We start from the raw sequence: 27,860 nt of genomic DNA, 5'->3' as shown, positions 1-27,860 counted from the left end.
CGTCTTCTTGCTAGTTCTCTTTTCATAGTTTCCCCTCCTGCTGAATCCACTGTTCTAACTTACCTTGTTATTACTTTACTTATAATATATATCAAATAAATAACGATTCAAAGTTGCATTAATTTCCTAGTGGACCCTAGTCCCAACCTAATCCCAGACAACAAACTGATGTATGTAGTAAATGTTTATTACATGAATTCTCACACTAAACATATACCTGAGTTTGGAAGTTCACATTGAAATGCTACGTGCTTATCAGGGGTGAGGGGCTGCAGGGGGGACCTAGAGCAAACATGAATATATGGTTTATCAGGGTTGGAGGGGTGCAGGAGTGGGACCTAGAGCAAACATTAATAAATGGTTTATCAGGGGACGAGGGGCTGCAGGGGGGGGGCGTAATTTCAAGTGACCCTCCAAAAAAAGCGTGGCATTTGCGTTTGCAACAGTGCCCTGAAACCTTTACATGAATATCAATAACGTAATTTTTATATAAAGAGTTAAATTATAGCAATTTCTTCGATTGTATCATATCTCAATGTTTAAGTCATTTTACTAAATAACCACAGTTGAAAATAATCAAATTTTAATAAGGATATCTCATTCTTCTTAGTTCAAACAAAGGTTTAAAGGGTAGTGGGTGTGAATCGGACATTAGTTTAAATGATATCTACAGTTCATTGAAATCTCTGGTTTTGTAAACCAAACCTGTCTCCAAATTGACAATATGTGAATGCACAGAATATATGTTTATAACTTGTATTGTTTATTCTGACAGCAACAAGTAATATACCGGAGTAATTGTAATATATGATGAGGATAAAAGCATGAGTAAATAATAAACACAGATCTTTGTTTATACTTTTATAAAAATAATAAAGAAGAGGGAGTTGGGGGGGGCAATCTGATTGTACAACCAAAGATGTAGGTGAGAGGTGGGATAGACCAACCTGGGGGGTAGATGGGAGAGGTCTGGGGACATCGATTTATCACGGAGCATTCTTTCTGCTAAGGTTACTGAGAAAGGATGCGCTGCCTGAAAATCGGAAACGTAATAACTCTTTTTTATTGTTCATTTGATTTGATTTCTGCTGATAAGTCAAAAAATTACTTTTGCGCACAACAAAAAGTTTTCATGAGTGAGAATAATCTGCTAATTAAAAAATAATTAAGTAAGAAATACACATGTTGTTGATGACCTTGCTTGGTGTAGCTTTAACCGGAGTTGGACGCTCCACGCTGATATTCGGGACTGCGCTGGATTCTCCAGAGACATCAACGGATGCTCTGCGCCGGATAATGTTAAAACTGTCCGCTAGAGACCGTTTAGCTTTCTTTGCAGCTTCCGCCAACACGCTTTCCTAAATTAAAACAGTTTTATTTTAATTGCATGGGAATATATTTGTGAACTCTCTGTACTACTGTTATCATGTACTCCCTTGTAATCCCTAGCGCTGAAGGAGTGGAATTATCTCCCTGAATAAACTGATATGCCTCCTCCCTCATTTATGCGTATACTTCCGTACTCCCTGTACTTCCTGGAGTTTAGGGGGTAGAGTCATCTTCAAGATTCACTGCATAGTGTATTATGCATATACTCCTAAGTCCCAGGAATATATTATATGTTCTACCTGTATCCCTTTTACTCCATACTACCTGTTGAGTACTGTACTCTACCCATACTTCCTGTACTACCTGGAGTTGAGGGGGTGGAGTCCTCTCCATAGGTATACTGAATATACTCCCCGGTATATGTTCATGTACTCCATGTACTACCTGGGGTTGAGGGGGTGGAGTCCTCTCCCTGGATATACTGAATATACTCCCAGGTATATGTTCATGTTTTCCCTGTACTACCTGGAGTTGAGGAGGTGGAGTCCTCTCCATAGGTATACTGAATATACTCCCAGGTATATGTTCATGTACTCCCTGTACTACCTGGGGTTGAGGGGGTGGAGTTCTCTCCCTGGATATACTGAATATACTCCCAGGTAAATTTTCATGTACTCCATGTACTACCTGGGGTTGAGGGGGTGGAGTCCTCTCTCTGGATATACTGAATATACTCCCAGGTATATGTTCATGTACTCCCTGCTTAACCTAAAAAGTTTATATAGATAATTGAACAAGAAAAGCAGCATTTGATTTTTACTGATGCAATTTTCTTTTCTACTAAAAATATCAAATGAATTTTAAATAATTTTGTAAAATAATGAAGGAAAAAGTTGTTAAGATGACATTGAGTTTTATAAAAGTTGCGTTTATTCATGGCTTAAAATGTTTCTTGATAAAACTTTTAAAGTTATATAGGTTTCATGAGAATTCTAAATTGAAAGTCTTTAACTATTTTTATCACTGTGAGATAAAAAGTGCACAATAAAATCTTTAAGGATATGGCGCCAAAGGATTTAAGTCTTTGCCACATCCTCTATAACTATGAAGTGTATTAGATCAAGTGATCTAAGTTTGAAATATCAAAGGTTTCCAGGTTAAGATATAGGAACTAGAAAATTAGATTTTGTGGCAAAGTCCTGGCAAAGTTAGGCTTTAATGTCGGCATGGACTAAAAAGTAGATGCATAATTTCCATGACTGTTTAGATCGCTGTGCCATGCATGTCCATTCGTTCGTACATTCGTAGTAACACAGGTGTGTATAAACCATCCTCGCCTCCCCTTCAAGCATCATTATCAAGGATTGATGACCTTAGGTAACCTAACCAATCTGAGGGCTAAATTAAACAGTAAAGCAATATTTTTTCTGCGAGTTAAAATAAAATTTATTTATAATTGCAAACTGTCATACGGTAGGACGCATGGGTAAAATGCATAAGTTTGACGCATAGGAAATTCAGGATGCACACAGATTGCAAATAGAACAATCCAGCGTAGTAAGAGGGTCGATCTTCTTGTCAAAGGAACGATATAATATTTAAAAATTTAACGTTATCGTTTTAAAATTATTTCATTTACTCAAACGTTAATTGACTTTGACTTTTCAATATGAACTCAATATAAAAATTACATGTTTAGATAGCCGGCAGTACTCCTGATTGTCAGATATTTATTGACTAAAGCTTAGATACCTCGCAATTAGCTTTAAGAAGCATCATGAGTATTTGATTCTGTTCATCTATATCTGTAGTTTCCGCTCCCTCCATCTTTGCTAGTATCCCGGATCCTACTTCTCCCAAGCTCTCAACCTTCCTAAGCATAATGCGCTCAGAATTCATGTTTATGTTTAGTCCAGTTGTTTCCTACAGTATCTTAGTTAAAATGTCCTTCACAAACAAAGCTCGAATTTCATTCTCAATCTCAGGTTTAAAATTATTTCCAATCCTTGTTTGCGTTTACATCCCGATCTTATGAAATTAACTTCTAATCTCTTGTAAAGCTTATTTTAGTCACATTTGGAATGTATTGAATCAAAAAATGTCAGCAATCTTGTTTTCTACCTGAGTAATGCCGACTGAGCTTTGTTTGCAGGTAGACCTTCAAGCTCATTACATAGCTGGTTAAACCAGATCATAGGACAGCTAGGACATTGTTGTTCCATCCTTTCCTTCCTATACAATAATATATTACAGAGCTGATTAAACCAGATCATAGGACAGCTAGGACATTGCTGTTCCATCCTTTCCTTCCTATACAATAATATATTACAGAGCTGATTAAACCAGATCATAGGACAGCTAGGACATTGTTGTTCCATCCTTTCCTTCCTATACAATAATACATTACAGAGCTGATCAAACCAGATCATAGGACAGCTAGGACATTGCTGTTCCATCCTTTCCTTCCTATACAATAATACATTACAGAGCTGATCAAACCAGATCATAGGACATTGCTGTTCCAATTACAAATTACAATTACAAATTAAGATTCATATATATTCATAAATACATATATGTATTGTAAATGTACAGGGTTGCCAATAAAAAACGCGACTATAGAGACGATTTAAAGAATTTAAACCACATTTTCTTTACATTAAGCATTGGTCACCTTGTTTATTTCTTTTTCAATCTCATTTTATAAACCATGCATTTGAAATGAAACTTAAATCGTATATATTTATAAATACTGGCATTATTTTCTTGCAGATGATATTTATTTGTTAATAAGGAATGACACAACAGGTTTTGTACATCTGATTTTTGCTTTAAAAAAGCTTATGATAAAATTAAAGATACATGCCTGGCTGTTTCATGGGCAGTATAGAACGCTGATTTAAGACCCTTGACCATTATTTTTTTCAATATTTCAAAAAATAAATAAATAAATAAATTTTGATTTGTCAATCCACGATTTAAAACATATCCGCATAATTATATGTTTGTATATTAAATTGTTTATTGCTAAAAATACGGCAGGAAAAACAATGTTTTGTTTATGAAGAAATTTTCTGACTAAATATAAAATTGTTAAAAGTATGGAGTTTTAAAATATTGAATTCCTGCATAATATCCTCGACAACATTTGTGCTGTCACATTGGAATATGTATCCTACATATCCTGCACTTTCCCCTCTCTCTTCCTGTTCAGTGTACAATTGAAAATTATTTTTGTTAAAAACTTTTCTAAAAAAATATTTATTCTTGCTAAATAATAAATTAGATTGATAATCATTATGTATGATTCTTCTCATTGTTATTTGTAACTTCATATCAGTAAATTGATATCAAGCCTTCCAATTAAGTTCGTACCTTGCAAATGAAACCAAAGTTCAGATTATATTCTTGTCCGCAACTGCAGTGGGAAATCTCTCTAAATATACAATAAATATAATACACTGTTGTAGTTTGTTAGAAAAATAACAGATAGATGCTCCGTTGCAAGAAAAGTTATAAAGATAACATGTATTTTATTATTCCACCCCTACACATAAGTGTTTTGCTGTGGACGCCCCTGGTTTAATTGTTATCAAATATACATTACTATCGCTTATTTTCCAGTAAGTTCGTGTTTTGCGCATTTAATGTAATTGCATCAAAAAAAAGTTGTTTGTGGTCCCCACTTTCCTGATATTACCTGAAAGTTTTGTGTACCAGAACCTGTTTAGTATCTGGGGATATTAATCTAAAACATAAACAATAGAAACTATGAAAAACAACCTTAAGCAAATACAAAATCTTGCAAAGTAAACAAACTTTACATTTTGTCCCGTTAAACTCACAAAAACATAAAGAATATTTTGATCCATTGAAAGACCCTATATGAATAAAATGCTAACTTATCAACCATTATTTCGTGAAAATTATGGTCAAGCCGCCATCAAAACTAATAATAAGTTCTAAATTTTTATATAGTGCTTAGGATCCGGATCCGGATCGGCAAGATTTTGGCTTCCTGGCAGGGGCGGATACAGGATTTAAGTGAGGGGGGGGGGCAAGATTTTTTAGGAACAAAAAAATTCATAATTAGGAACAAAAAATCGCGCTAAAGGCGAAAAAATTTTTTGACTTAAAAGACTCAAAAAGAGTCAAAATTAATGACTGTCAGGGGTGGCGAATGTCCCCCCGACCCCCCTTGTATCCGCCCCTGCTTACTGGATCCGGATCGGATCCGCAAAAATATGCGGCAAAAAAAACTTTTAATAAAAATTTCCTCATTTCATTAAACTAAAAATTGAAAAATATTTTTTTTGTTGAAAAAATTCAGTTAACTTTAAAGAAATGACCTGGATCCGGATCTGCATTAAAATTAAATTGGATCCTAAGCACTGTTTATAATATGAATTTGTTTTGCCGACAATGTACCTTCTTCAGTCTGCACAACATTGAGATATTTGTTTGATTAATTATGGACTTCAGATAAACAAGTTTGTAGAATTTGTCGGTCAAAAGTTGCATTATAAGCAATTTAAATTGAACATGCTTTAGAGGCATGAACAGGCAATGTTCGGTAAATGCAAATCATATCTTTCTGCAATATCAACATATTTCAGCTTCGCCTCATGTCTATCTATGCTTAGATGGATCTAGTGGACATAGCAACTGAAAAATGTTACTCCTCAAAAAAGCAATTAAAAAAAAACTCATCCTTTTTTAAATTGGTCAATTACTACTTCTTAGCAATCCTTCACATCTTGAAAATGAGTTCCTCGTCCTAAACCCCCCCTCCCCACCCCATCTCTTTAAATTTAATTTTATAATACATAAAAATTATATTTTGAGGGGGAAAAAACTAATTTTGGTGGAAAAAAACTGGATTATAAAAACAGTTCTACTTTTCTCACTTAAATCAAGGGTTTATTCTAGAAAATTCCTGTTCTATCTGGTGAACAGTTGAAGTCTGAAGATTTATTAATTGGCATCTGATGTAACCCACCCCAAGGTGTAATAGATGTAAGGGGGTGGGGGACAGATTGTGTACATATTTCACTGTTTGCTGGGTTCAGGTTTAATCAAAACAATGATAAAGATTGTGAAGAAAGGTCTGAACTTCTCTTGGCAGTGTAGGAAGTCCTAATACGTCACAGCACAGAAATCCTCCCCCCTCCCCCACTGACATCTATATCTTGACACAACCAGCAGCAAACACTCAAATGTGGTTAAGGCAGGGGGGATGATATTTCTGTACATGTATGCTCAGTGAGCTGTACTGTACACTTACAACTGTTTTCTAATAATGATATACTATACGTTGGGCCAGAACCTCCTTAAAATAATCAAATATGCAGTACGCTCTGGGTATAGTTCATGCCGATACAATTAGTAAAGGATTGGCGTACATCATCACTCTATACACTATAACCTCGTTGGGTTAAGGAGACTTCCCAGTTTAAAGGAGTCTACTCTTGCCCCCCCCCCCTCCCCTCCACTCCTTTTATGCTACCTGATATCGTTTCTTCCAATCTGCATAAGCATAATTTTACTCGGTTGTTCCTCTGCACAGATGAAACATCAGTAAAACAACCAATAGATGATGCCAAAATTAAAAAGGTCATATTACACAAAAATTTTGTGCCGGACGTCCTTATTTAGACGTTTTTTAAAAATAAATAATCAAGCTTTTTTTGTTTTCATGGAGACCAACAAAAATTGGCCATTTTTATATTTTTTTTCTAATAAAGTTCATTTTAATTTTAGTAAACAAAAGTGTTGAAAAAAAGATAGAAGATCTAAAAATAGAAAAATCAAAAAAGGAATCTTGTCAGAGTCAACAAAATAATGTGACAAAAGCAACCCTTTAGTCTTTAATCTATGAAAATCTGATGAATTTCTAAGACTTTTGGGGACAACTTTAAAAATCGGACCATATAGATTATAGAATGTCCAAAATAATATTATATTTCGGTGTTGTAAGAGAACAAAGATTTGTTATATTTTGTAAAGTTGGATGTAGTCTAATATCTCATGTTCTGCCTGGTTTTTCCTCAGGTTTAGGAGTCACAGCTTGGATTACATCACAGAGAGAGGGTCTGGCGGGCAGATTTTTAGATAATGGATGAGCAGCTGATTCTACTAGAGAGTAAAAACAATAACAAAAATGATAACATCAACAATAATCTATCTATATATATATAAAGTTGTAATCTCTGTTTGTCTGTTTGTTTGTTTGTCCGATCATAACTCAGGAACCCGTGGACAGATTTGCCTCAAATTTTGATTGGGGGACTCGGGAAAACCACGAAAATGTTTTTGGATTAGATACAAGATTCTAAGTCGAGTGGGTCCATTTTTATAGGGAAAAATAGTTAAAATCGTAATTTACGACCAAGCGCGGGTAAACGGAGGGAGTAACTAGGGGTAACCCAAGGAATGGGCAACGCTGCGTGCTCAAGCCAGTGATAATATATAATGAAAATACCATTGAATATGATAATGATGTTGATGGTGATTATGAATTAATGACAATAATAATAATAATAATAAACTACTTTATCGAGTTTGTTAATGAATGACTTTTTAAGGATCATAAGTTTCATCATTGCAACGGTCATCCGAATAATTGCGAGATTACCAATTACAATAATTGCTGAAATTGACGATAACAATAACAATAAGATGATGATAATAATAGATAAAATATGATTGATGATATCAATAATAATAATTAAAATAATAATAACAATAATAATGAAACCTGGAATATTTTCCTGTTCTAGGTTTGTATCCTGAGAATCTTGTTTCCTAGTCTTATTGCTGATTTTTTTAACTGCTTCATCAATAAAGGTTGGAGGAGCGCGCCTATGACTTACCTTCAACGGAATATAAGTTATTTATATGTCGTGTTGTTTCTTGGGTTGTGAATTTTATTGAAATCAGATTTTAGCTTTAAAAACTTTCAAACTTTATTCAAACCTAAAGATATGAATACCTTTGCGTTCTATCTTGTTAAAAATCCACAGAAAATTATTTTAAATGATACTTCATAAAAAACTTCTAATAAAAAAGTTTTAAGATCTGTAGCCAAATTGCTTTTTTAAACTCTTTTTTCTTGTTCAGGGTTACCGACAATGAATGTAACTTCGGAGGATTTATTTAGCCTTTTTTGTATCTAACCATCAGATCACGGGATTTTAAAAGTTTTAGAACTTTTTTTGCGTTTTTTTCTTTTGTGGGTCACCCTGCCTATAACGGGTTAACAAGTATAATCAAATATAAGACAATTGATTTTGTTCCCACTTGGGTTCTGGTTTTGATTTCACTACTACGCATTGGAAAATGCACATCAGTGTACACTGTACAATATGCTATGCATTTATTAATGGGTCTAATCAACGGAAGTAATTAAAAGCTCGATTTACCTTAATCTTCCCTAAGAACAGCACTTCGTAAAAAGTTGACAGATTAGGGGGAGAATCTCCTAAAATAGTGGAAAGGTTACGGGGAGAATCTCCTAAAAAAGTTGACAGATTATGGAGAGAATCTCCTAAAAAAGTTGACAGATTATGGGGAGAATCTCCTAAAAAAGTTGACAGATTATGGGGAGAATCTCCTAAAAAAGTTGACAGATTATGGAGAGAATCTCCTAAAAAAGTTGACAGATTATGGGGAGAATCTCCTGAAAAGGTTGAAAGATTATGAGGAAAATCTCCTAAAAAAGTTGACAGATTATGGAGAGAATCTCCTAAAAAAGTTGAAAGATTAGGGGGAAAATCTCCTGAAAAGGTTGAAAGATTATGGGGAGAATCTCCTAAAAAAGTTGACAGATTATGGGGAGAATCTCCTAAAAAAGTTGACAGATTATGGAGAGAATCTCCTGAAAAAGTGAAAAGGTTATGGGGAGAACCTCTAGAAAGAGAACACAGATTAAGGGGAAAATCTCCTGAAAATGCTGAATAATTTAGAGAGAGAATCACTTGAAAAAGTTTAAAGAATAGGGGGATAATCTCTTGAGTAAGAAAACAGATTGTTAAGAGAATTTCCTGAAAAACTTGCAATATTCGGGGAAGAATCTCCGAAAAAAATATTATAAAAGCAGTGAGTGATCATTGATGAGTAATGAATTGAGGTTAGTGAGAATAAAATCTCTACTGTTATAACCACGATGAGAGTTATTAAAAAAAACTATTAAACACAAATATTTTCTCTGCCCAAGATACACAGCCTTCTGAGAATAATTAAGGAATGAAGTTTAAATATGTTTTTAGCAGAATTATGAGATGGAAATATATTCTACAATGACAAATAAAAAGGTTCTGCTTCACATAATATTGCCGCTATGGCTTGCGCATCCTTGTAATAGCTGCTTGAGCTTATTAGATAAATAAACTTTTGTAAGTCTTTAAAAATGTTTGATCAAAAATTTAAAACATTTTTTGTTTTGTTCACAAAAGTCTATATTTTCTTGAAAAATCATTCCCCGCCCTCGTTTGAAAATCTTTTCTTCCACTCACATTTTTGTAAAGAGTTTGTAAAAATACAGGATTTTTATGGGGAAAAAGCATCAAAAAGGATTGTGAAACTTGCCTTTTGTGTCCAATTTTTATTTTTTCCCCATAGCATCAAAATCACCCCCCCCCCCGCATATAATTCTTGAAATATATATGCCATATAGTGTTCCAAGTTGAAAGATCTCTTTAAAACAATAATGATAGATTTGACTAGTTTGAACAGGAAAATCGGTAAAACTTCAATCTATCAAGTTACTTTATTCAATATTTATATAAATATAGGAAAAGACAAATAGTATATTATTCAAAATCTAAAATTACCACATAGGCTTGTAGATCCGGAGACATTATGTAAACTTTTATTCAAGATTTGGGGAACAGTTGATTTCTTTTCATCTCTAACTGCAGTAAACAACTCGGAAACCTTAAACATACAAATTTGTTTATTCTTTAATTAATATAGACAAATAGCTACTTAAGGCGCTGAGGACGTAAAGAACCCTACACTTTAAAAATACCATTTTTGAGTCACAAAAGTGTTCTTACACCTCTTTCTTAGTAGTAACAAGGAAGAAACCTCGAGCGTTATTCTATCTAAAAAGTTCTGAACTTTGTAATTTTAAACATTGTCTCTGAAGCATAAATGCGCAAGTCACTCTTATAAAATACCCATAATTGAAATTAAGCAGTTTTTACCCAGGCAAATAATTATCTCTAAGATTTGGAGTGTACAATGAAGGATATATGAATACATAGCAAGATTTTTAATAATAAATTAATTAAATTAATAATAATTATAATAATAATAATTATTATCATAGTACAGTTAAGAATTCAGACTAATATTATTCATTCCCAATAATTCCAGATTTTCAGCCTTGGTGCAGAATTAAATTAAGAAATTGATATATATCACAGTTGTCATTTGAGTTCCTGATAATTATTTAGTTAGGATCAGCAATTATTTACAAAACTTAATTAAAAACTTAATTAAACTTTATGCAATTTTATTTTAGATTTTTATGCTATGTTAAGTACGATGTTATATTTTAACAAAACATTTCAAAAAATAAAATAAACCTTTATGTACAAAGTTAGTAAGTACAGAATGAAAACACAATAAACAAATATAATGAGTTAAAAAACAAAACACAAACTGTAAAGAATAAAAACAACACTATGTACAAAGTTTATTATGTACAAAGCAAACTGAAGAAGAAAAAACAATAATATGTTAAAGTTTTATATTTTTGGATTTTTGGTAATGTCAATTTGGTAATGACAATTTGTTAATGAAAATTTTTGATGATGACAATTTGGTAACGACAATTTTAGGTGATGACAATTTAGTATTTTCACAGAAGTGACAATTTGGTATCAACAATATGGAAATGACAATTTGACAACAACATAAAAGTGACTATTTGATAATGAAAATTGGGTAAGTTCACATAAGTGACAATTTCATAATGGCCTCATTAGTCTTCTAGTGTTCGAAAAATGTTTTAAGAATCAGTTTTAACAAGAACGGACTTTATGTGCGTGTTGATAATAAGCAAAGTAAATATAGTTGCAGAAGACAAGGTGTAAAAAACGCAAATCAAACTGAGCTGAAAACTTTAGAATGGGATATCCTTAATCCCGATCGGTTAATTAATCTGAGCTGAATTGATTGTGATATCCTCAATCCTGATCGGTTAATTAATCTGGAGATTAAGAAAAATAGGAGATCAATCATTGATTTTGATATCCACCATTCTAAAGTTTTCAGCTCTGAGCAAATTAAAAACAACACGATATAAGTTTGAAAGTTGAAAAGAGAACAAGTAAAGAGTAAAAAACTACATACACAAAATTGATTACTTTACATTAAGAAAACAGTGCAGAATAAGAGCAACACAAATCAATGAGCCAGAAATAATACATTTTTAACATGCAAATTATTCGATTTATCCTCAAGAATTAAATACATATGTGGCATGCACTGGCTACTTCTGAAGGGGGACGTTCCCCCTGTAAAATTATGGGGACACTACCACCCCTGGAAAACTTTGGAGCGCACTTAAGGAGGGGAGGCAGATTTGGGCTCCCTTAATTTTAAGAATGGAGTAAAAAAATTCCTTTCAGGGATTAGATTTCAAAAGTAGCACTCTATTTTTCCCACATCCACCTCCCGTTGTTTCAGAATTTTGTAGTAAGGACTTAACAAAATACATGTGAAAAATGTCTGTGCTCTTTAAGCATTGACATGCGTGAATTCATAAATTAAAATAATAATTCATAAAATGTTATTTTAATTAGCATAACACTGTTAATTAAAGCATTAGTAGGTAGCCCTGAACATTGTTAAAACTTGCCCTGTTTCGCAAGGAAGATGTTTTTATCACTAAATCCCTTCAGACAGAAAAAATCCAATTAAAACACACTTTTACCCTGTTCTGGTTTTTAGGCTGAAATTTTGGACTTCTAAGGTGAGAAAAACTGCTTGATCTTTCCCTGACCTGTCAGTACACAGTGTAAACAAAATCAAGGAGCTGAAAAAAATAAATAACTTTAATTTGTAACGCAGGAGGGGGGGGGGGGAATATTCTTTCAAGATTAAAATTACCGGAATAAATATTTCGAATAATACAAAATGAATCAGCATAACTTTTACAACCTGTTTTCAGATGGATATTCATTTCACATCCTTAATCATAGTCAAAGCCCTTGAAAAATAACGAGTACCTTCTTTTTAACTAATATTTCTTAGAATCATAATTGGCATAAATAAGCCGGTTAGCATTCACCAAGAAGTGGGGAGGGAGAAGGGTAATGCAAACTTTGTGATTAGAGTAGTACAGTTCCTGTGGAGGGACTGAGTTTCGGTCTATCATATTTTTCTTAGAGACAGATTTTGCTCTGATTCTGTAATATTCTTCAGGGCTTACTTTCTCCTGTATACCAGGTTATCAGATGAAAAATAAGCATAAATATAATATGTATAATAAAAACACTAAAAGTTTACCATCAAATTTTAAAGTATAGACAATTTAAGTAACATTAAATTAAAAACTTAATGTCTGATTCACAGCGATAACCATAACAAAAAAGATTGGGGTATTTATTCTTGTTCTATCAGGAAATTGAATAGCGAATTAAATTTTGTGCAGCAGAGAAAAGGTAGAGAATTGATAGAATTTCTTTTTTTCAAGATAAACAAAGATATCTGTTAACTAATGGAATTAAATATTACATAATATTATTTCTCCTCCTCGCTCCTTTATTTCCTAAAGGAGCGTGAGCAAACTAACTCAGAGCTAATGAATTTGGCCTCACACTTTAAATAATATTTCCTTTCAAATTCAAACAGGAAAGAACAAAAATCGTATCATAATATTTTGAAATTTTAAATAAAACATGTGACCTTGTGTACAGTGTTATGATTAGCATTTCTTTCTGTGTAAAATATAGCTAACGTCCTACACCTCAATATCATATAATTATTGTTTTGACTTTACTATTTTGTTTAAAAGAACTTTTATTGTTGACAAGACGATCCTTTTTTTTGATCAAACCCAAGGATTTGTCAGTATTGCCAAGAACATTTAACATTTAATGAACTTTCAAATCAATAAAAACTGTATTACAGCCAAGATGAAGTATAAATCTGAAGCAATCTTGTTTGATTAGATTTCTATTTTCTCATCTTATCCCTTGATAATTCTTTCAATTCCAGGATCCAGGCTAGATGCTGTCTGAAAATCCTTCCAACTCTCAACTTCCATTTTGTAAATGGGTAGATTAGGATAGTTAATGGTGTAATCACCAGTTTCTGGTTTATCCAGTCAATATAATCTGAAAACAAATTAACAAGTACAATGAAAATATAGTTAACAATTAGGGATTTCTTAAATATTTCTTGACACCCTTTTTAGTAATATTTTCTCCGCGTATATTTTTATAATAAAGCTCTTCGCTCGCATATAAATAGTTGTATGTATATATGTTAGCTATATGGGATGATAACAAAGGATACAAAAAATTCGATTTTTTCTTCTTCAAAAATCGAAATGTTTTTATTTTTATAAATTGATTTTTATTGTTCGAAATTCCACGGGCAATTTTTCTCAAATTCTCTTTACAGGCAATAACCCAACCCTGGGAACAAAAAAAAGGCTTCGCAAAGAATTGGTCCCAATCATTAATCAATGTATACATATATATACTATGTAAATATATAAAATGCATATTTCTAGACCTGAGGAATGTATTGTATAAGAATGTTGGATTAATTGAAATACGAAACCTATTATCTAATTGACGAATATATTAAAGTCATTCAATAAATGATATCATTATGGGCTTTATTTACATTAAATCAGAGGAGGTAGTAGAAATTTCAGACAAATTACTTCTGAAATTTTAGCATTTTTTGCAAGGTGAAATCTGAAATCTAGATTTTTATTTTTAGTGCTTAGGACCATTTTGATTAGGATCTGACACCTGAATCCGCCGTAAAAAAATAGATCCGAATAAGGACACGAACTGAACATTTCTTGAAGATTAATTGTGTTTTTGAACAAACAAAACTCTTTCTCTTCTTTTTTACTCTTTTTTATCCTGACACTTGATAAATCATTTTTAATAATCTCTCATAAGATTTGTGCATTGAGAAAAAACTATTTAGCAGGTTTTGGTAGATATTTTGCCCCTTTGTATTATAACATTTAAGGGGATGCGGATCCTTATCCAGTCAACCAAAATATTGCAGGTCCACTACTGCCATTTATATTGTATTTATTCTACCCCTATTAAAAATCTAATTCCCATTTAAAATCTGATTCCTAGTTTAAGTCTCATTTCTATTTAAAATCTGATTCCTAGTTTAAGTATCATTTCTATTTAAGTTTAATTCCATGTTCAAGTTTAATTCCTAGTTTAAATCTGATTTCTAGTTTAAGTCTCATTCCTATTTAAAATTTGATTCCTAGTTTAAGTATCATTTCTATTTAAGTTTAATTCCTAGTTTAAATCTCATTCCTAGTTTAAGTCTAATTCCTACGTTCAGGTCTGATTCCTAGTTAAAGTCTGATTTCTAGTTTAAGTCTGATTCCTAGTTAAAGTCTGATTCCTAGTTTAAGTCTGATTCCTAGTTTAAGTCTGATTCCTTGTTTAAGTCTAATTCCTAGTTTAAGTCTAATTCCTACGTTCAGGTCTGATTCCTAGTTTAATTCACATTCCTAGTTCAAGTCTGCTTCCCAGATTAAGTCTGATTCCCAGATTAAGTCTGATTCACAGTTTAAGTCTAACTCCAGGTTTAAGTCTGATTCCCAGTTTAATTCTGATTCATAGTTCAAGTCTGATTTCTGGTTCAAGTCTGCTTCCCAGATTAAGTCTGATTCCCAGTTTAAGTCTTACTCCTAGTTTCTGACTTCCTAGTTTAAGTTTGATTCATAGTTCAAGTCTGATTCCAAGTTCAAGTCTGATTCCTTTTTAAGTCTGATTCCTTTTTAAGTCTGATTCCTAGTTTCAGTCTGATTCCTAGTTTAAGTCTGATTCCTAGTTTAAGTCTGATTCCTGGTTCAAGTCTAATTCCTTGTTCAAGTCTGATTCCTAGTTAAAGTCTGATTCCTAGCTCAAGTCTGATTCCTAGTTTCAGTCTGATTCCTAGTTTAAGTCTGATTCCTAGTTCAAGTCTGATTCCTAGTTAAAGTCTGATTCCTATTTTAAGGCTGATTCCTTTTTTAAGCTTGATTTCTAGTTCAAGTCTAATTCATAGTTTAGGTCTAATTCCTAGACCAAGTCTGATACCTTGTTCAAGTCAAATTTCTAGTTTAAGTCCGATTCCCAGTTTAAGTCTGATTCCTAGTTTAAGTCTGACTCCTAGTTTTGTATGATTCCTAGTTTGATTCTGATTTCTAGTAATACTAATAAGTCTGATTCCTAATTCACATCTGATTCCTAGTATAAGCATGATTCCTCGTTTAAGTATGATTCCTCGTTTAAGTATGATTCCTACTTTAAGTCTAATTCCTCGTTTAAGTCTGATTCCTACTTTAAGTCTAATTCCTTGTTTAAGTCTGATTCCCTGTGAAAGTTGAATGCCTACTTTCAGGTCTGATTCCTAGTTTAAGGTAATGATGATTCTCTTTAATATATAGGTCGTAGACTTCAAACTTTTAACTCTCGTAGATCAAATTGTCAGAGTATGAAATATCAACGTTTTTATTATTATTTAACTCTCGATCAATTTGCAAAGATATACTTTTGGAAATTTAAGTTTGAGGTAAGTTTCGTCCGTCCAAATATTTTCTAAACCCTTTGCCTTCCTATAAATAATATGTAAATGACTAAATAAATGATTTACTATTTCAATACTTTAATTTATAGTTGCCTGGATTCGGATCGAATAAGCCGATAAAGAAAGCGTATTACAAATGTTAAGAACTAGGACTAGAGTAAGCTTTAAATCTGGTAATCAGAACCCCACATGTGCACTGCACCCAGTAGACTGCATGGAAACTGCTTTCAAAACAGTCACGCATTTAACTTGGACTTTCTCAAGATTTACACAAAAATTACATCAAACAGGGACAATATATGATCTCAAGCTGTTGCACTTACACAATTAACTTAGATCTACATTCTACAAATTATATCCGGTTAAAACAGGAAAAAGAATTCAAACACATTCTTGGGCTTGGAAAGTGCATTGTACAGAAAAACGTTGTTTATATTTGACTTTATTTAATTTCAAAACAATCATCCATCAAATATAAAAATAATATTGAAGTATTGGAATCGTTTATATCTAAGATTATTGATTTAACAGGTTGTTAAATAAATGTTTGTTTTATATATATTGAAATATAAGGTCACTTACATAAGCAAATATTAGATTTCACAGTTCTTGAAATATTTTAATAATCTAATCAACTTATCATATTATAAACTGATTTTTATTCTAATTATTATTATCCTATCTGCACTAAAAAAACACAAGCAAAAAATATTTTCAGCAAGTTTCTGTAACCATCAGGCCTAAATCTATAATATTAGCCAAAAATGTTCTTAAGAATACTCTCTCTTAAAATATTTAAACTTGTATAATAGTTTTATTCATTTATCCTTATATCAACTTCCCCCCCCCCCCATTAATACATACAGACCTATTAGCCAAAAACTAAATTTAAAAAAAAGGAATAGTCAAAATCTAACCCAAACTGGATTAAAATTTGATCAATAAAGTTTAGGTTCTCCAGGACGGTATAAAGTTTAGGTTCTCAAAGACGGTTTAAAGTTTAGGTTCTCCAGGACAGGACGGTATAAAGCTAGGTTCTCCAAGACGGATTAAAGTTTAGGTTATCCAATACAGTATAAAGTTTAGGTTCTCCAAGACACGGTGTGAAGTTTAGGTTCTCCAAGACATATAAAGTTTAGGTTCTCCAAGACCGTCTGAAGTTTAGGTTCTCCAAGACGGTATAAAGTTTAGGTTCTCCAAGACGGTATAAAGCTTAGGTTCTCCAAGACAGTATAAAGCTTAGGTTCTCCAAGACAGTATAAAGTTTAGGTTCTCCAAGACGGTGTGAAGTTTAGGTTCTACAAGACTGTATAAAGTTTAACTTGATTAAGAAAACAACACACTAGCGGAAATTAATCTCTTGAGAAAACAAAGGTTTTCACATTTGGTTATCTTTCTACATTTCTTCTATTATAGAATATAATTAATCCCCCCTCCCTCCCTACCTCTATATGCCTGGAGCCAAAGTGTCTAGAAAGCTTGAATTTAAGCAACTGGCCTATTACGTAAAAAAAAAAACAATGCAGCAGCAATGCACTTTGAATATTTGTTTCCGGCATTCTACACAACATCATTGTAATTTTTAAACAATAATTTTCTAAATTCAACTCTGATCATTTCTATTATAACAAAGTTTCATCTCGAGTACACTCATTCTTTGCATATTTCATCAAAATATGGAGGGCCGGATATTTTAAATACCGGGCCTAATTTTCAGCACCTAGAGCAGCTGTACAGTGTACATACAATTACAGACTATGTGTACAGTGTACATACAATTACAGACTATGTAAGGTGAACTGGGACTGTACGAGAAATAAATGAACCCCTTCTAGTAAAATTTAAGAAAAAAGTAAGACGTCTCATGACTATTCAGGATTAAACAAGACTAAAAACAATTAAGTTATCTTTTCTGAATCAAACTGATGGAAATATTAATGCTTTTCTTTCGGATAATTTATAACTTCCATTTACGCAGCGACTTGCAGAACCATGAATCAGAAACAACAAATAAAAGAATTAAAAAAACTACGATATCATTCTCATTGTTACTCAGATAACGGATTAAGAGGTGTTGGTGTGTATCAAGCATACTCTATAAATGGAGGCTCATTTGAAATTCCTTTGATAGTCCCTTTAACAAAACCAACCTTTTCCGAGCACTCCAGTCTGAAAACATACTGTGTGTACTCCTTCACTCCCTAAACATTAAAGGATAAAATAAAATGTTTTAACAAGCCAAAACTTTTGGTAGGGAGAGCGCTAAAGCCACATGACTTTAGCTCGATATCCGTGGAACATTGAGGATTTAAATTTAGGGATTTAAGTAGGGGGGGGGTCCAATCTAGATCATGTTCTAGGCTTCTACAATTAGCATTGCTGACACAAATAAACGTGGTAGTAATTATATCTTACCAGAGCAGTCACAGATTTAGTTATGTAGGCCAGTAAAGATTTCTCCCTAGGTTAGTAAGTTGATAAATTTTCTTAAAATAACATATTTTTATTTTTTCATAGTTGAAGAATATAATAAAGCTTCAGAATTAATTAGGTTGATCTGTCTCCAGTAAGCTATTTTAAGGATTAAAAAGAATATTGTAAAATTTGCGACTTTATGTAAGCTAAGAACTTTTAAATGGGAATCATTAGTTTAACCCAAAATATCAATTCAAAAGTTGCAAACTCAGATAATTCCTTTTATGGTCTCAAGAATGGATTGAGTTATTGAGACGACAATCAATAAGAAAGATATAGTTGATTTGAAATATATTTGTCTTGGTTTTTATTTTCTGATATTACGCCACTTGTTATCTATACGTATTCTTTAATTGTCTGGGTGTCTGTTTGTTTGTTTTTATCCGATAAACGTCATAAAGGCTAAACCGATCGGGCCTAAATTTTGTATGGGACCTCATATCACCCCAGGGAAGGTTTATGGAAGATCAAAAATTTCAAAAATTAACCTCCATTAAAATTTGATTTTCATTAAATTTCAAATAGCGGTCAAAAAACTGAAAGTCAATACTCCCTTTCATGTTTCGCGAACACTGCTTTTAAACGAAGCCAGTACATTGGAAAGCTTCCTGAATCCTTATGTTGTCGTTGTAAGTATTGTATGATGTATAGTTATGATGTAAATTGCTATTTATAAATTTTGCAAACTTCTCAATTTGACAAAAACGTCTGTGCAAAATAATTTTGCACAGAGATAGTGTAGTCCTAGATTTTCTTTGAATTGAAGTAAAACATCCCAAATCTCCACATTCAAGAAATTGTTTATTGAGAGATAAATATTTGTGTAAATTAATTAAAGTTGTTCAACATAAACCTCAAATTTTGCAAATCTGCTAAATTATCTTTAAAGCATATTTAAAATCATGCTTACATTAGGCTGATTTGATACTTTTTATTTGTGTACAATTTCAAAAACTTAACAAAAAAAATACAGTTTTTATTTGAGCTTGACTAGTTAATTTTATTTATTCAAACTTTGCCCATTTTTATGCTTTAGTTCTCCACCAACATTCTACCCATCCAAGTTTGGAAATTTTACAAAAAATTGATCTGCTATTTGATTCCTCAGCTCCAAACCATGGGATCAATTAAAATAAATATAATTGAAAAAATATCAAGGGTTAACCAAGAAGGGTGAGACAATAATGACTCGACCTGACATCTTTAATTGTAACTTTGAGAGTTTAAATTGGGTTTCTGCCTTTAAAGGTAATTAAATGATTTATTATAGAAATAATTAACCAGCAGAGAACCAACTAGGGAAAGTACAAAAAACTTATACAAATAAAAAATACTGGCTGAAGGGCCCGACTTTGCCAGTGGAAAAAAAAATTTGAAAAAAATGCTCATCAAAGTTCACACAATCACTGTACAATTTACAATGTTAATGTTCTCAGAATCACTGTATAATTTACAATGTTAATGTTCTCACAATCACTGTACAACTTGCAATGTTAATACAAAGTTCAAACAATCACTGTACAATTTACAATGTTAATACAAAGTTCAAACAATCACTGTATAATTTACAATGTTAATGTTCTCACAATCACTGTACAACTTGCAATGTTAATATTGTATAAAAATGCTATGAATGTAGAACAGTATGTAATCAAATTGTCAACTTTATTAGAAACGGAAATAAAAATATTTAGATCCATTAGAAAAAAACTGTTTACATCAAATTCTTCAGATATAAACTGCTTGATGATGGTTTCAATTCTAGATTAAACTGAAATTTTCTGCTTTAGCAAACCTTTGTCCAAGATTTTTTATTTCACAAGGACTACAAACCTTGGCTCTATTAGCTTCATGACCACATTTTAAATTTAGATATAACATATCAAGCTTATTTACAATATCACTACAATATAAGATGTAATACATTTTCAAGGAGTGTTAGGCTGAAAACAATGTACCAACAGTGTACAAATTTTTTTTTTATTTTATTGGTACTGTACATAGCTTTACCCCACATTGTACTTAGTGTTTGAATCTGATCATGAAGGAAATAGAGAAGAAGATTTCTCTTGATATTTTACATCACAGATAGATATACAAATTTTCTATTTGTATAGTTAGTGCTCATTATGTATAATCTTTTTGTTTTCTTATACTGTACATAACTTATGATATTATGCCAAAATATTTTTAATTGTTTAGGATTATTTAGCAATCAGTTTTCTACAGTGAATTTACAATAAAAAAGTAAATAATGGAAAAAGACACGAAAAAAAGTTAAGTATTTTCTTCCTATTAAAGTTTGTTCTAAAATATTATGCTTGCATTATGTGTAATTTTTGGGAATTTTGTTACTTTATTTTAGAGTTTATATTACAAGGTTTTATTAATTTAATTCAGCAGAGCTAATAATGGGAATAAAGGGAAAAAAAGGAAATACAACCTGTTCTGAGAAGACCTAACAAAGCTCTCCGTGAAACATTTGTCCGTACTCATTGACATTTTTTTTAACCCTCTCCCCCCCCCCCCCTTTAGGAACACTGTGCATTTAAAGACCACATTCAAGGCAGCTAAATTAATTTAAACTTGGGATCGTCAGATTTGAAGAGTTTAGAGTAGTCGTTTCAGTCTCATCTTTTGTGAGAAACCCTGTAACTTAAATCAAATGATAAAAACTAATTTAATTTCCTAGGTTGGTTTCATTGAGTCCTCCTCCAGGAACTATGATTAGCTGGTTGTTATCATACTTGCTGATTAGATCCCTGGATCAAACAATATCATTATCCTGTCAGAGGTACATCGCTTAACATGGATACAGGGGCGGGGGGTTTCAGTCGATAAGTCACTCGACCCCTCAGCCACTCCCTCTAAATACCGATATGTGAGAACCAATGGATGGGTACTGTTAATAAGACGCCTAGGACTAAAAATTATCTCGAGTTCTCTTAATTAAAATTTTGGATGTGTGGTGACTATTAAAAAATTAATAAATATGTTCCTGATTATATCCTTCCCCTGTTCAGCAGTCTGTTTTCCTCCACTTGTCAGGATTCTAAACGGTTTGATAACAAATTTAATATTAAGTTGAAAATCCCTTTCAATTCTAAAAAGAACATAAGAAATAAAAATCTCTTGGAAATTCAAGCTGAACAGTCAGTACAAATACATTCTAGCACAATAGATGGCAACATAGAATTTGTACAACTGTATTCTTACGTCAGAAGTGTCATTTCTGTTTTTGCGTCCGCGAAAATTATTAATGATAGTGAAAATTTTAGAATAAAGTGTTTATCTTACAGTAAAATAATTGCAATTTTATGTGTTCTTTATTTTCTGTTTTACACTTTTTACTTAAACTTAGAAAACATGTTAACTAAAGTGAGAAATTTCGTTTTTCTCGTTATATTTGACACTTGTGACGTCATGTATCATTTTTCCGTTTCTCTGTTGCCACCTATTGTACTTGATAATCTATTTGAGTCAGTATAATATTTAGTTGAACAATCCCTTGGAATTTCAAGCTGAACAGTCAGTATAATATTTAGTTGAACAATCCCTTGGAATTTCAAGCTGAACAGTCAGTATAATATTCAGTTGAACAATCCCTTGGAATTTCAAGCTGAACAGTCAGTATAATATTTAGTTGAACAATCCCTTGGAATATATGCGAGTGTCTTGTTTTCTTATATAGAAGATATTATGCTAAAACTGAAGAAGTTGGAAAAATCTAAAATCATGAAAACATTAATTAATCCTATATTGTCATCCTTTGTATAATTTTATGTAACTTACAGATAAAATTTATGAATGTTTTTTTATCAAATTCCTTGAGACGGTGTTGATGCTTGTGATGTAATGAACTGAATGTTTGAATATCTCCAGACCATCCTCCCTAAACAGAAACAAATTAATAACAATTGCGACTTTTTAAAAAAAAGTCCTCTTCGACTATTTTACTAAATTAAACGAATTTCACAACCTCGTTGAATTTTGGCCAAAATATTTGGTTGACTTAGTTAATTTTATTTTCGCGATCATTATCATAAGTATTAAACGTTAACTAGAATAGGTTAGAAAAAAACGCTAACGACAACACAATTTCGCGACCTTTTGCATGAAAAATAAGTTACCATTAAACCACTTTGCAGTTAACTGTTACGTCAAATGGCGTATTTTCAAAAAGAATTATAAAGACAGTCAACTTTGTAAACTTAAATTTACTGAGTTTGGGGTTGAGAAACTCTGATACTCTATTCCATAAAATAAATTATGAAATTATTCTGACCTGTAGATAATTAGTTTTCCGCTTGTAATTTCAATACTGGTTCTTATAGGCTCTTCCCTACACGCATCAAATAAAAAATTGTAGTTGTGGAAATAGGAAATCAAGTTTAACGATCGTCTGCAGAAATGAGTTTATGAAAACAAAACAATAATTCGATTCTTTATTAAACATTGATAATTGATTATCATTACACAACAGAAAATTTAATTTTTTACATTACATTTGTTACAAACATGTTCGACTTGATAAATCTTTATAGTTAAGTTAAATTTCGAACGTTCTAATCGTATTCCGCTTCTAGGGGCACAAAGAGAAATAAGTATTGACAAAAAAGTACCATTTGAATCCATTGTTTTCAAATTTGCTTGGTTTTGATTGTTTTATTTAATAAAAATAAGAGATAAAAACCAATTTTTAAATATATCTCAGCAAATCGAATTATAATTATTGTGATTTAAGTCTAGCCTTAGATTATAAAATTATTGTTATCTTTAAACTGGAAATATATATGATTGTGATTAAAATTTACCGGGTTAAATTTTACTGTTGCGTTTTCGTTTATTCATTGAGCAAATGCTGGAACCCCATGACATGTCTGAACCAATATAAAATCGGGTCGATGACCTATAGACTATAGTCGTACCTAATCCAGGCGCGCAACTAATGGGCCCCCCCCCCGTAGCCTGATTAAGGGGGGGGGCAGACCCCGCTTAAAAAGGTTTGCCCCCTAGGGCTAGAAGTCCCTAACAGGGGTCTAAATAGTTCCAAAAATAGCTAATTTTCTCGAAAATAAAAAAAATATGCTACCACAGTAATTTTTTATATAAAAACCTACACTCTTAGAGCAAACTCAAATTATACTATAACATTTTTCGATATAAACTCAGATTCTTTTTATTTTTTTCCCCGTCTCTTAAAAAAATGCCCCCAAATTTGGATTTTTAAAATTACACTCACACATTCTTATTCAAATTGCACCACCAGAGAAAATCTACATATATTTTATCTCGAAAAATGATATTTTAGCGTGCCTACGGAGTTCAGCAACAGTGCTTGCCAGATCGACCTGACCAAAGCCTTGAGGTAGCTGAGTACACCCATAGTAGGCCGCAGCAAACCTACCACTCACCCCCATACAGGGTGTTTCTGAAACATCACTGTAGTACAGAACATGTCATACATATTTATAAATTAAATAACTTTTCAGTCTTCATAGTTACAGGCGTTAAGCCATAGGGTGTAAATTTTTATTTTAGGAAATATTTGATAATTGCCGATTGTTAAAACATAAACTTGTATTTGCGTTTTTATGTTACGTTAAAAACCACGACGTTCTTTTTAACCTATTAAAGACCAAATGAAAATTAAGTTAAGGTTTCTATTACTGAGATTTCACCTGAAAAAAAAACATTGCACAAGTTACAAAAAAGGCATAAAAATAAAGATATTATCAGATTTACATTTTCAAACAAGTTACATGTTTACTTGGAGTTCAGAAGAAAGTTTGATTGTATTTATACTTTTTCAGCAAGAGAAAATATCCATCATGGTTAATATTAGAATTAACCAAAAATTTCATTTTAATATAAAAATTTGACTTAGTTTGTTGGTATATTGTTATATAAAAACTAGCTTTTCTCTGAAGAAAAATTTAAATTAAATGAAAAATAAATTAATGTTAACGTTGACTGTACAAACAATTTGTCCCAAATATATTTGTGTAAAAAATAAAAGTATTTTACGCAAAGGTTACGAAGCTGTTTCATAGCTGACCAATGATCATCATAAATGTCAAAAGTATTTACAATTTACATCGAGTTACTTTTGAGGGCATACAATAAAAATTGCCCAGAAGCTTGGTTAAAAGAAAAAGGTCTCAAATGTTTAAAGGTCAAATGTTACATCACACTTTTAATGCCAAAGCTGTAGAACCAGAAAAACAATATCTCTTTAATAGAAATGACAAATTTAGCATGGTACAGAGGATACGAAGTATTAAATTAAAGGTACTATCGGCGTATTTACAAGCAACCCTTTGAAAGGCATGTCCGATTCACAACGGTACCCGAATAACCTTAGGTTTATTAAAAATGAGTAAGATATCATCGCTTTTCTACCTAAAAACTAAAATATGAGACATTGAGAAGAAAAATGAAATATCCAGATATAGATTTAATGACCGCTTTTGTGAATCGAAGACGACAGTAAATACGCATACAATCCCTTTGATCCGCTGGAAATATAATTAAATAAGTCTGATAGTAGTTGTTTATAAATAGTAAATAATTATCATGCAAAAGAAATTTAGTTTCAGATTTTAAAATAAGACTCAATTAAAATCATGGGCTTTTGCTATTTCAAAAAGAATGTGCTGCAGGATATGGTAATTCATTTTGACTTTATAGATTAGAATACAATTTTATGTACAAGAAAATATTTAACATGACGAGAGTTAAATATATTAAAACATGAAATATGAAATGATACTACTACAATTAACCAGATTAGAAACCCAACATTATTAAAGTAGCATAGAATTTCTTTAAAAAAAACCACCAACAAAATTCCTCAAATTTTTAAATATTTCTGTTATCCCCACCCCTGAACATGGTAGCTAGATAACTAGAGATAGAGGGTAGATAGCTCGAGTCTAGAATGTAGATTGCTTGAAGATATAGAGTATGAGTGAAAACTCGAGTCTAGAATGAGGAAAGCTGAGTCTAAAAGGTGGATATTTCGAGTCTATAAGGAAGATAGCTCGAGCCTAAAAGATGTATATTTGAACGTTCTTTAACATGAGGGATAGCTAGAGTCTAGCAGGTGGAAAACTTGAACCTAGAAGGTAGATAGCTTGGGTCTAAATGGAGGATAGCTTGAGTCTTTAGGGTGGATAGCTTGAGTCTAGACCGTGGACAGCTTGAGTCTAGACGGTGGACACCTTGAGCCTAGAAGGTGGATAGCTAAACCATGAAGTTGGATAGATTGAGTCTATAGGGTGGATAGTTTGAGTCTATACGGTGGATGGCTTGAGTCTATAGGGTGAATAGCTTGAGCCTAGACAGTGGATAGCTTGAGTCTAGCTAGACGGTGGATAGCTTAAGTCTAGGCGGTGGATAGCTTCAGTCTAGCTAGACGGTGGATAGCTCGAGTCTAGACAGTGGATAGCTTGAGTCTAGACGGTGGATAGCTTGAGTCTAGAAGGTGGATAATTTGACGTTCTTGAAAATGAGGGAGAGCTTACTCACACGTTCAATAGTGCTGATCTGTCTCGTATACTCACTATATAAACAATAAGCATTCATGAAAACAAAAACAAAACTTTGATTTCCCGACAGCCAATGCTGCCCTAAAGTATCAAAAGTATCAAGATTTAACATCAAGTTCATGTTGTAAAAAGAAAACGATCAAAACCCGGAAAATTCAAGAAATTAAAAGCAAAATTTTTAAAATACCCACTAAACATGACATTTTGAGAGACGTGATTATTGAATTTTATTGGAACGGCGCTCTTCCTTCAATTTACTTTTAAAAGTATGATGTTTAAAATAATGGTTGAATAAATGTCCCAAATTGTTTAAAAAACTAAAACGACTTTTTGTTTGACGCCCTTGTACAATGTAATTTGCTTCGAACAAACTATGTGGTAACAGGATGTCAAAAAAATTGCTGTTGTTTTCCTAGAGTTTGATCCCATGGAACAATTGTTGTTTCTGTACTCCATCTGAATAAAGTAAAATAAATTACAAAAATATATATCAAATAAAACCAAAAAAAAAAGCAACGATGAAAGTAAAAAAAATATTGTTAAAATTTAACTTAAACACAATCGTAGCGATAAAAGTAAAAAAACGAAAAACAATGAAAAACAGATCCTTTAAATTTTTCAAAAATACTAAAAAAAATAATAAAAAATACACAAGAATAAAATTTCGTAGTTTGTATAAGGACAAATAGACTGGCATGGTTTACCTGTGAGTGCAAATCTTCTCTAGCAGAAGCGTGAAACTCAAAAGCATTTGTGTGCTTTAAAACCTCCTCTGCGAACCCAAATTAGTTATCAATCTGTTTGAGGTCTGCGATCCAATCTTATCATATACTACGCGTAGATATTAGGGCACCCTTATATCAAATATCAACTGTGCTGTCTGTTTCCTTAATTTTATGATTCTCTGCAACTTATTTGCCAAATCATTAAATAAGCCAATGTTCGTAAAGGGAGGTAGAGGTTTAAAAAAATCTCACTGAAAACAAACAATTGTTTCAATTCATGTCGAGTAAATCTTGTATTACCATTTAAAGCTTTCTCAAAACCTTGTCATATATTCACAATAATAAAGCGAAAAATACTTAAAAATTGCAACATATTGCAAACTTTTTTCCCTGAATAAATTTTAATTGGAAGAAAATATAAATACTTTTTCGTCTTTTTCTATTTTTAACTTTGCTACTGTAATTTCACAATTGAATACAAGAAAAAGCTAATTACTACAGAATAATAAACATTAAAAGAATAGTTAGGGATTTATTTCCATGGTTGAAACCTGAAAAAGTATCTATACAGATCGAGCATATGCTTGAGGGGTAGATAAACTCAGTCAGAATTTAATAGTAATAAAAAATATTTAAACGTTTTTAACGTCAAAAAGCTCGGTAACTTCACTGTGAATTTATTTTCTTCAATAGTCCTTACACACAAAAATATCAAAATTTCAGCAAAAATAATTAAATGTAATTTTAAAAACCAATCCGCACACGCAAAGTTCTCACAATCACTGTATAAATTGCAATGTTATCACAAAGTTCTCACAATCACTGTATAATTTACAATGTTAATGTTCTCAGAATCACTGTATAATTTACAATGTTAATGTTCTCACAATCACTGTACAATTTACAATGTTAATACAAAGTTCAAACAATCACTGTACAATTTACAATGTTAATGTTCTCAGAATCACTGTATAATTTACAATGTTAA

The 27,860-nt window shown here is 32.0% G+C and overlaps 2 protein-coding genes across 7 annotated transcripts; both read right to left on the bottom strand.

Moving 5' to 3' along the window:
* Positions 1–163: 163 nt before the first annotated feature.
* Positions 164–24,109, bottom strand: LOC111696963 (TBC1 domain family member 4). Of its 6 annotated transcripts, none has more exons than XM_023466782.1 (21): positions 23,914–24,109; positions 22,883–22,939; positions 22,424–22,489; positions 18,538–18,583; positions 18,273–18,323; positions 10,161–10,263; positions 8,751–8,809; positions 8,087–8,201; positions 7,366–7,464; positions 6,836–6,887; positions 5,030–5,077; positions 4,705–4,765; positions 4,455–4,535; positions 4,196–4,236; positions 3,595–3,717; positions 3,451–3,516; positions 3,082–3,202; positions 2,017–2,097; positions 1,197–1,358; positions 948–1,033; positions 164–282 (listed from the first exon to the last, which is right to left on the bottom strand). In XM_023466782.1, the coding sequence occupies exons 1-21, from the start codon at positions 24,015–24,017 to the stop codon at positions 201–203; spliced, it is 1,704 nt and encodes a 567-aa protein (XP_023322550.1). In that variant the 5' UTR covers positions 24,018–24,109; the 3' UTR covers positions 164–200. The 6 variants fall into 6 exon arrangements, with proteins under 6 accessions (XP_023322550.1, XP_023322554.1, XP_023322552.1 ...); XM_023466786.1 differs by having other exon boundaries at positions 3,673–3,717; XM_023466784.1 differs by having other exon boundaries at positions 7,366–7,461.
* A 673-nt stretch (positions 24,110–24,782) lies between these two features.
* LOC111696964 (copper homeostasis protein cutC homolog) lies at positions 24,783–26,919 on the bottom strand (the record flags this gene model as incomplete). The annotated part of the gene is given in 3 exon segments (XM_023466788.1): positions 24,783–26,161; positions 26,560–26,603; positions 26,852–26,919. Coding segments are annotated over 3 exon segments (197 nt in total), but the record flags the coding sequence as incomplete, so codon positions are not given.
* Between the last annotated feature and the right edge of the window lie 941 nt (positions 26,920–27,860).

The sequence above is a fragment of the Eurytemora carolleeae genome, unplaced genomic scaffold, assembly GCF_000591075.1.
Source record: "Eurytemora carolleeae unplaced genomic scaffold, Eaff_2.0 scaffold35, whole genome shotgun sequence".
In the NCBI taxonomy this organism is placed as follows: domain Eukaryota; kingdom Metazoa; phylum Arthropoda; class Copepoda; order Calanoida; family Temoridae; genus Eurytemora; species Eurytemora carolleeae.
The sequence above is the reverse complement of the archived record's forward strand: the minus strand, read 5'-3'. Positions and strand labels throughout refer to the sequence as shown.

Bases quoted from the DNA above. Each gene is read 5' to 3' on its own strand.
- LOC111696963 (XM_023466782.1), bottom strand. From the start codon at position 24,017: ATGGGGGTGAGTGGTAGGTTTGCTGCGGCCTACTATGGGTGTACTCAG. The intron at 18,324-18,537 runs GTAAGATATAAT...TTTAATGTTTAG, and splicing joins CTAAATCTGTGACTGCTCTG to GGAGTGAAGGAGTACACACA. The intron at 1,034-1,196 runs GTCATCAACAAC...TCCGATTTTCAG, and splicing joins TTAAAGCTACACCAAGCAAG to GCAGCGCATCCTTTCTCAGT.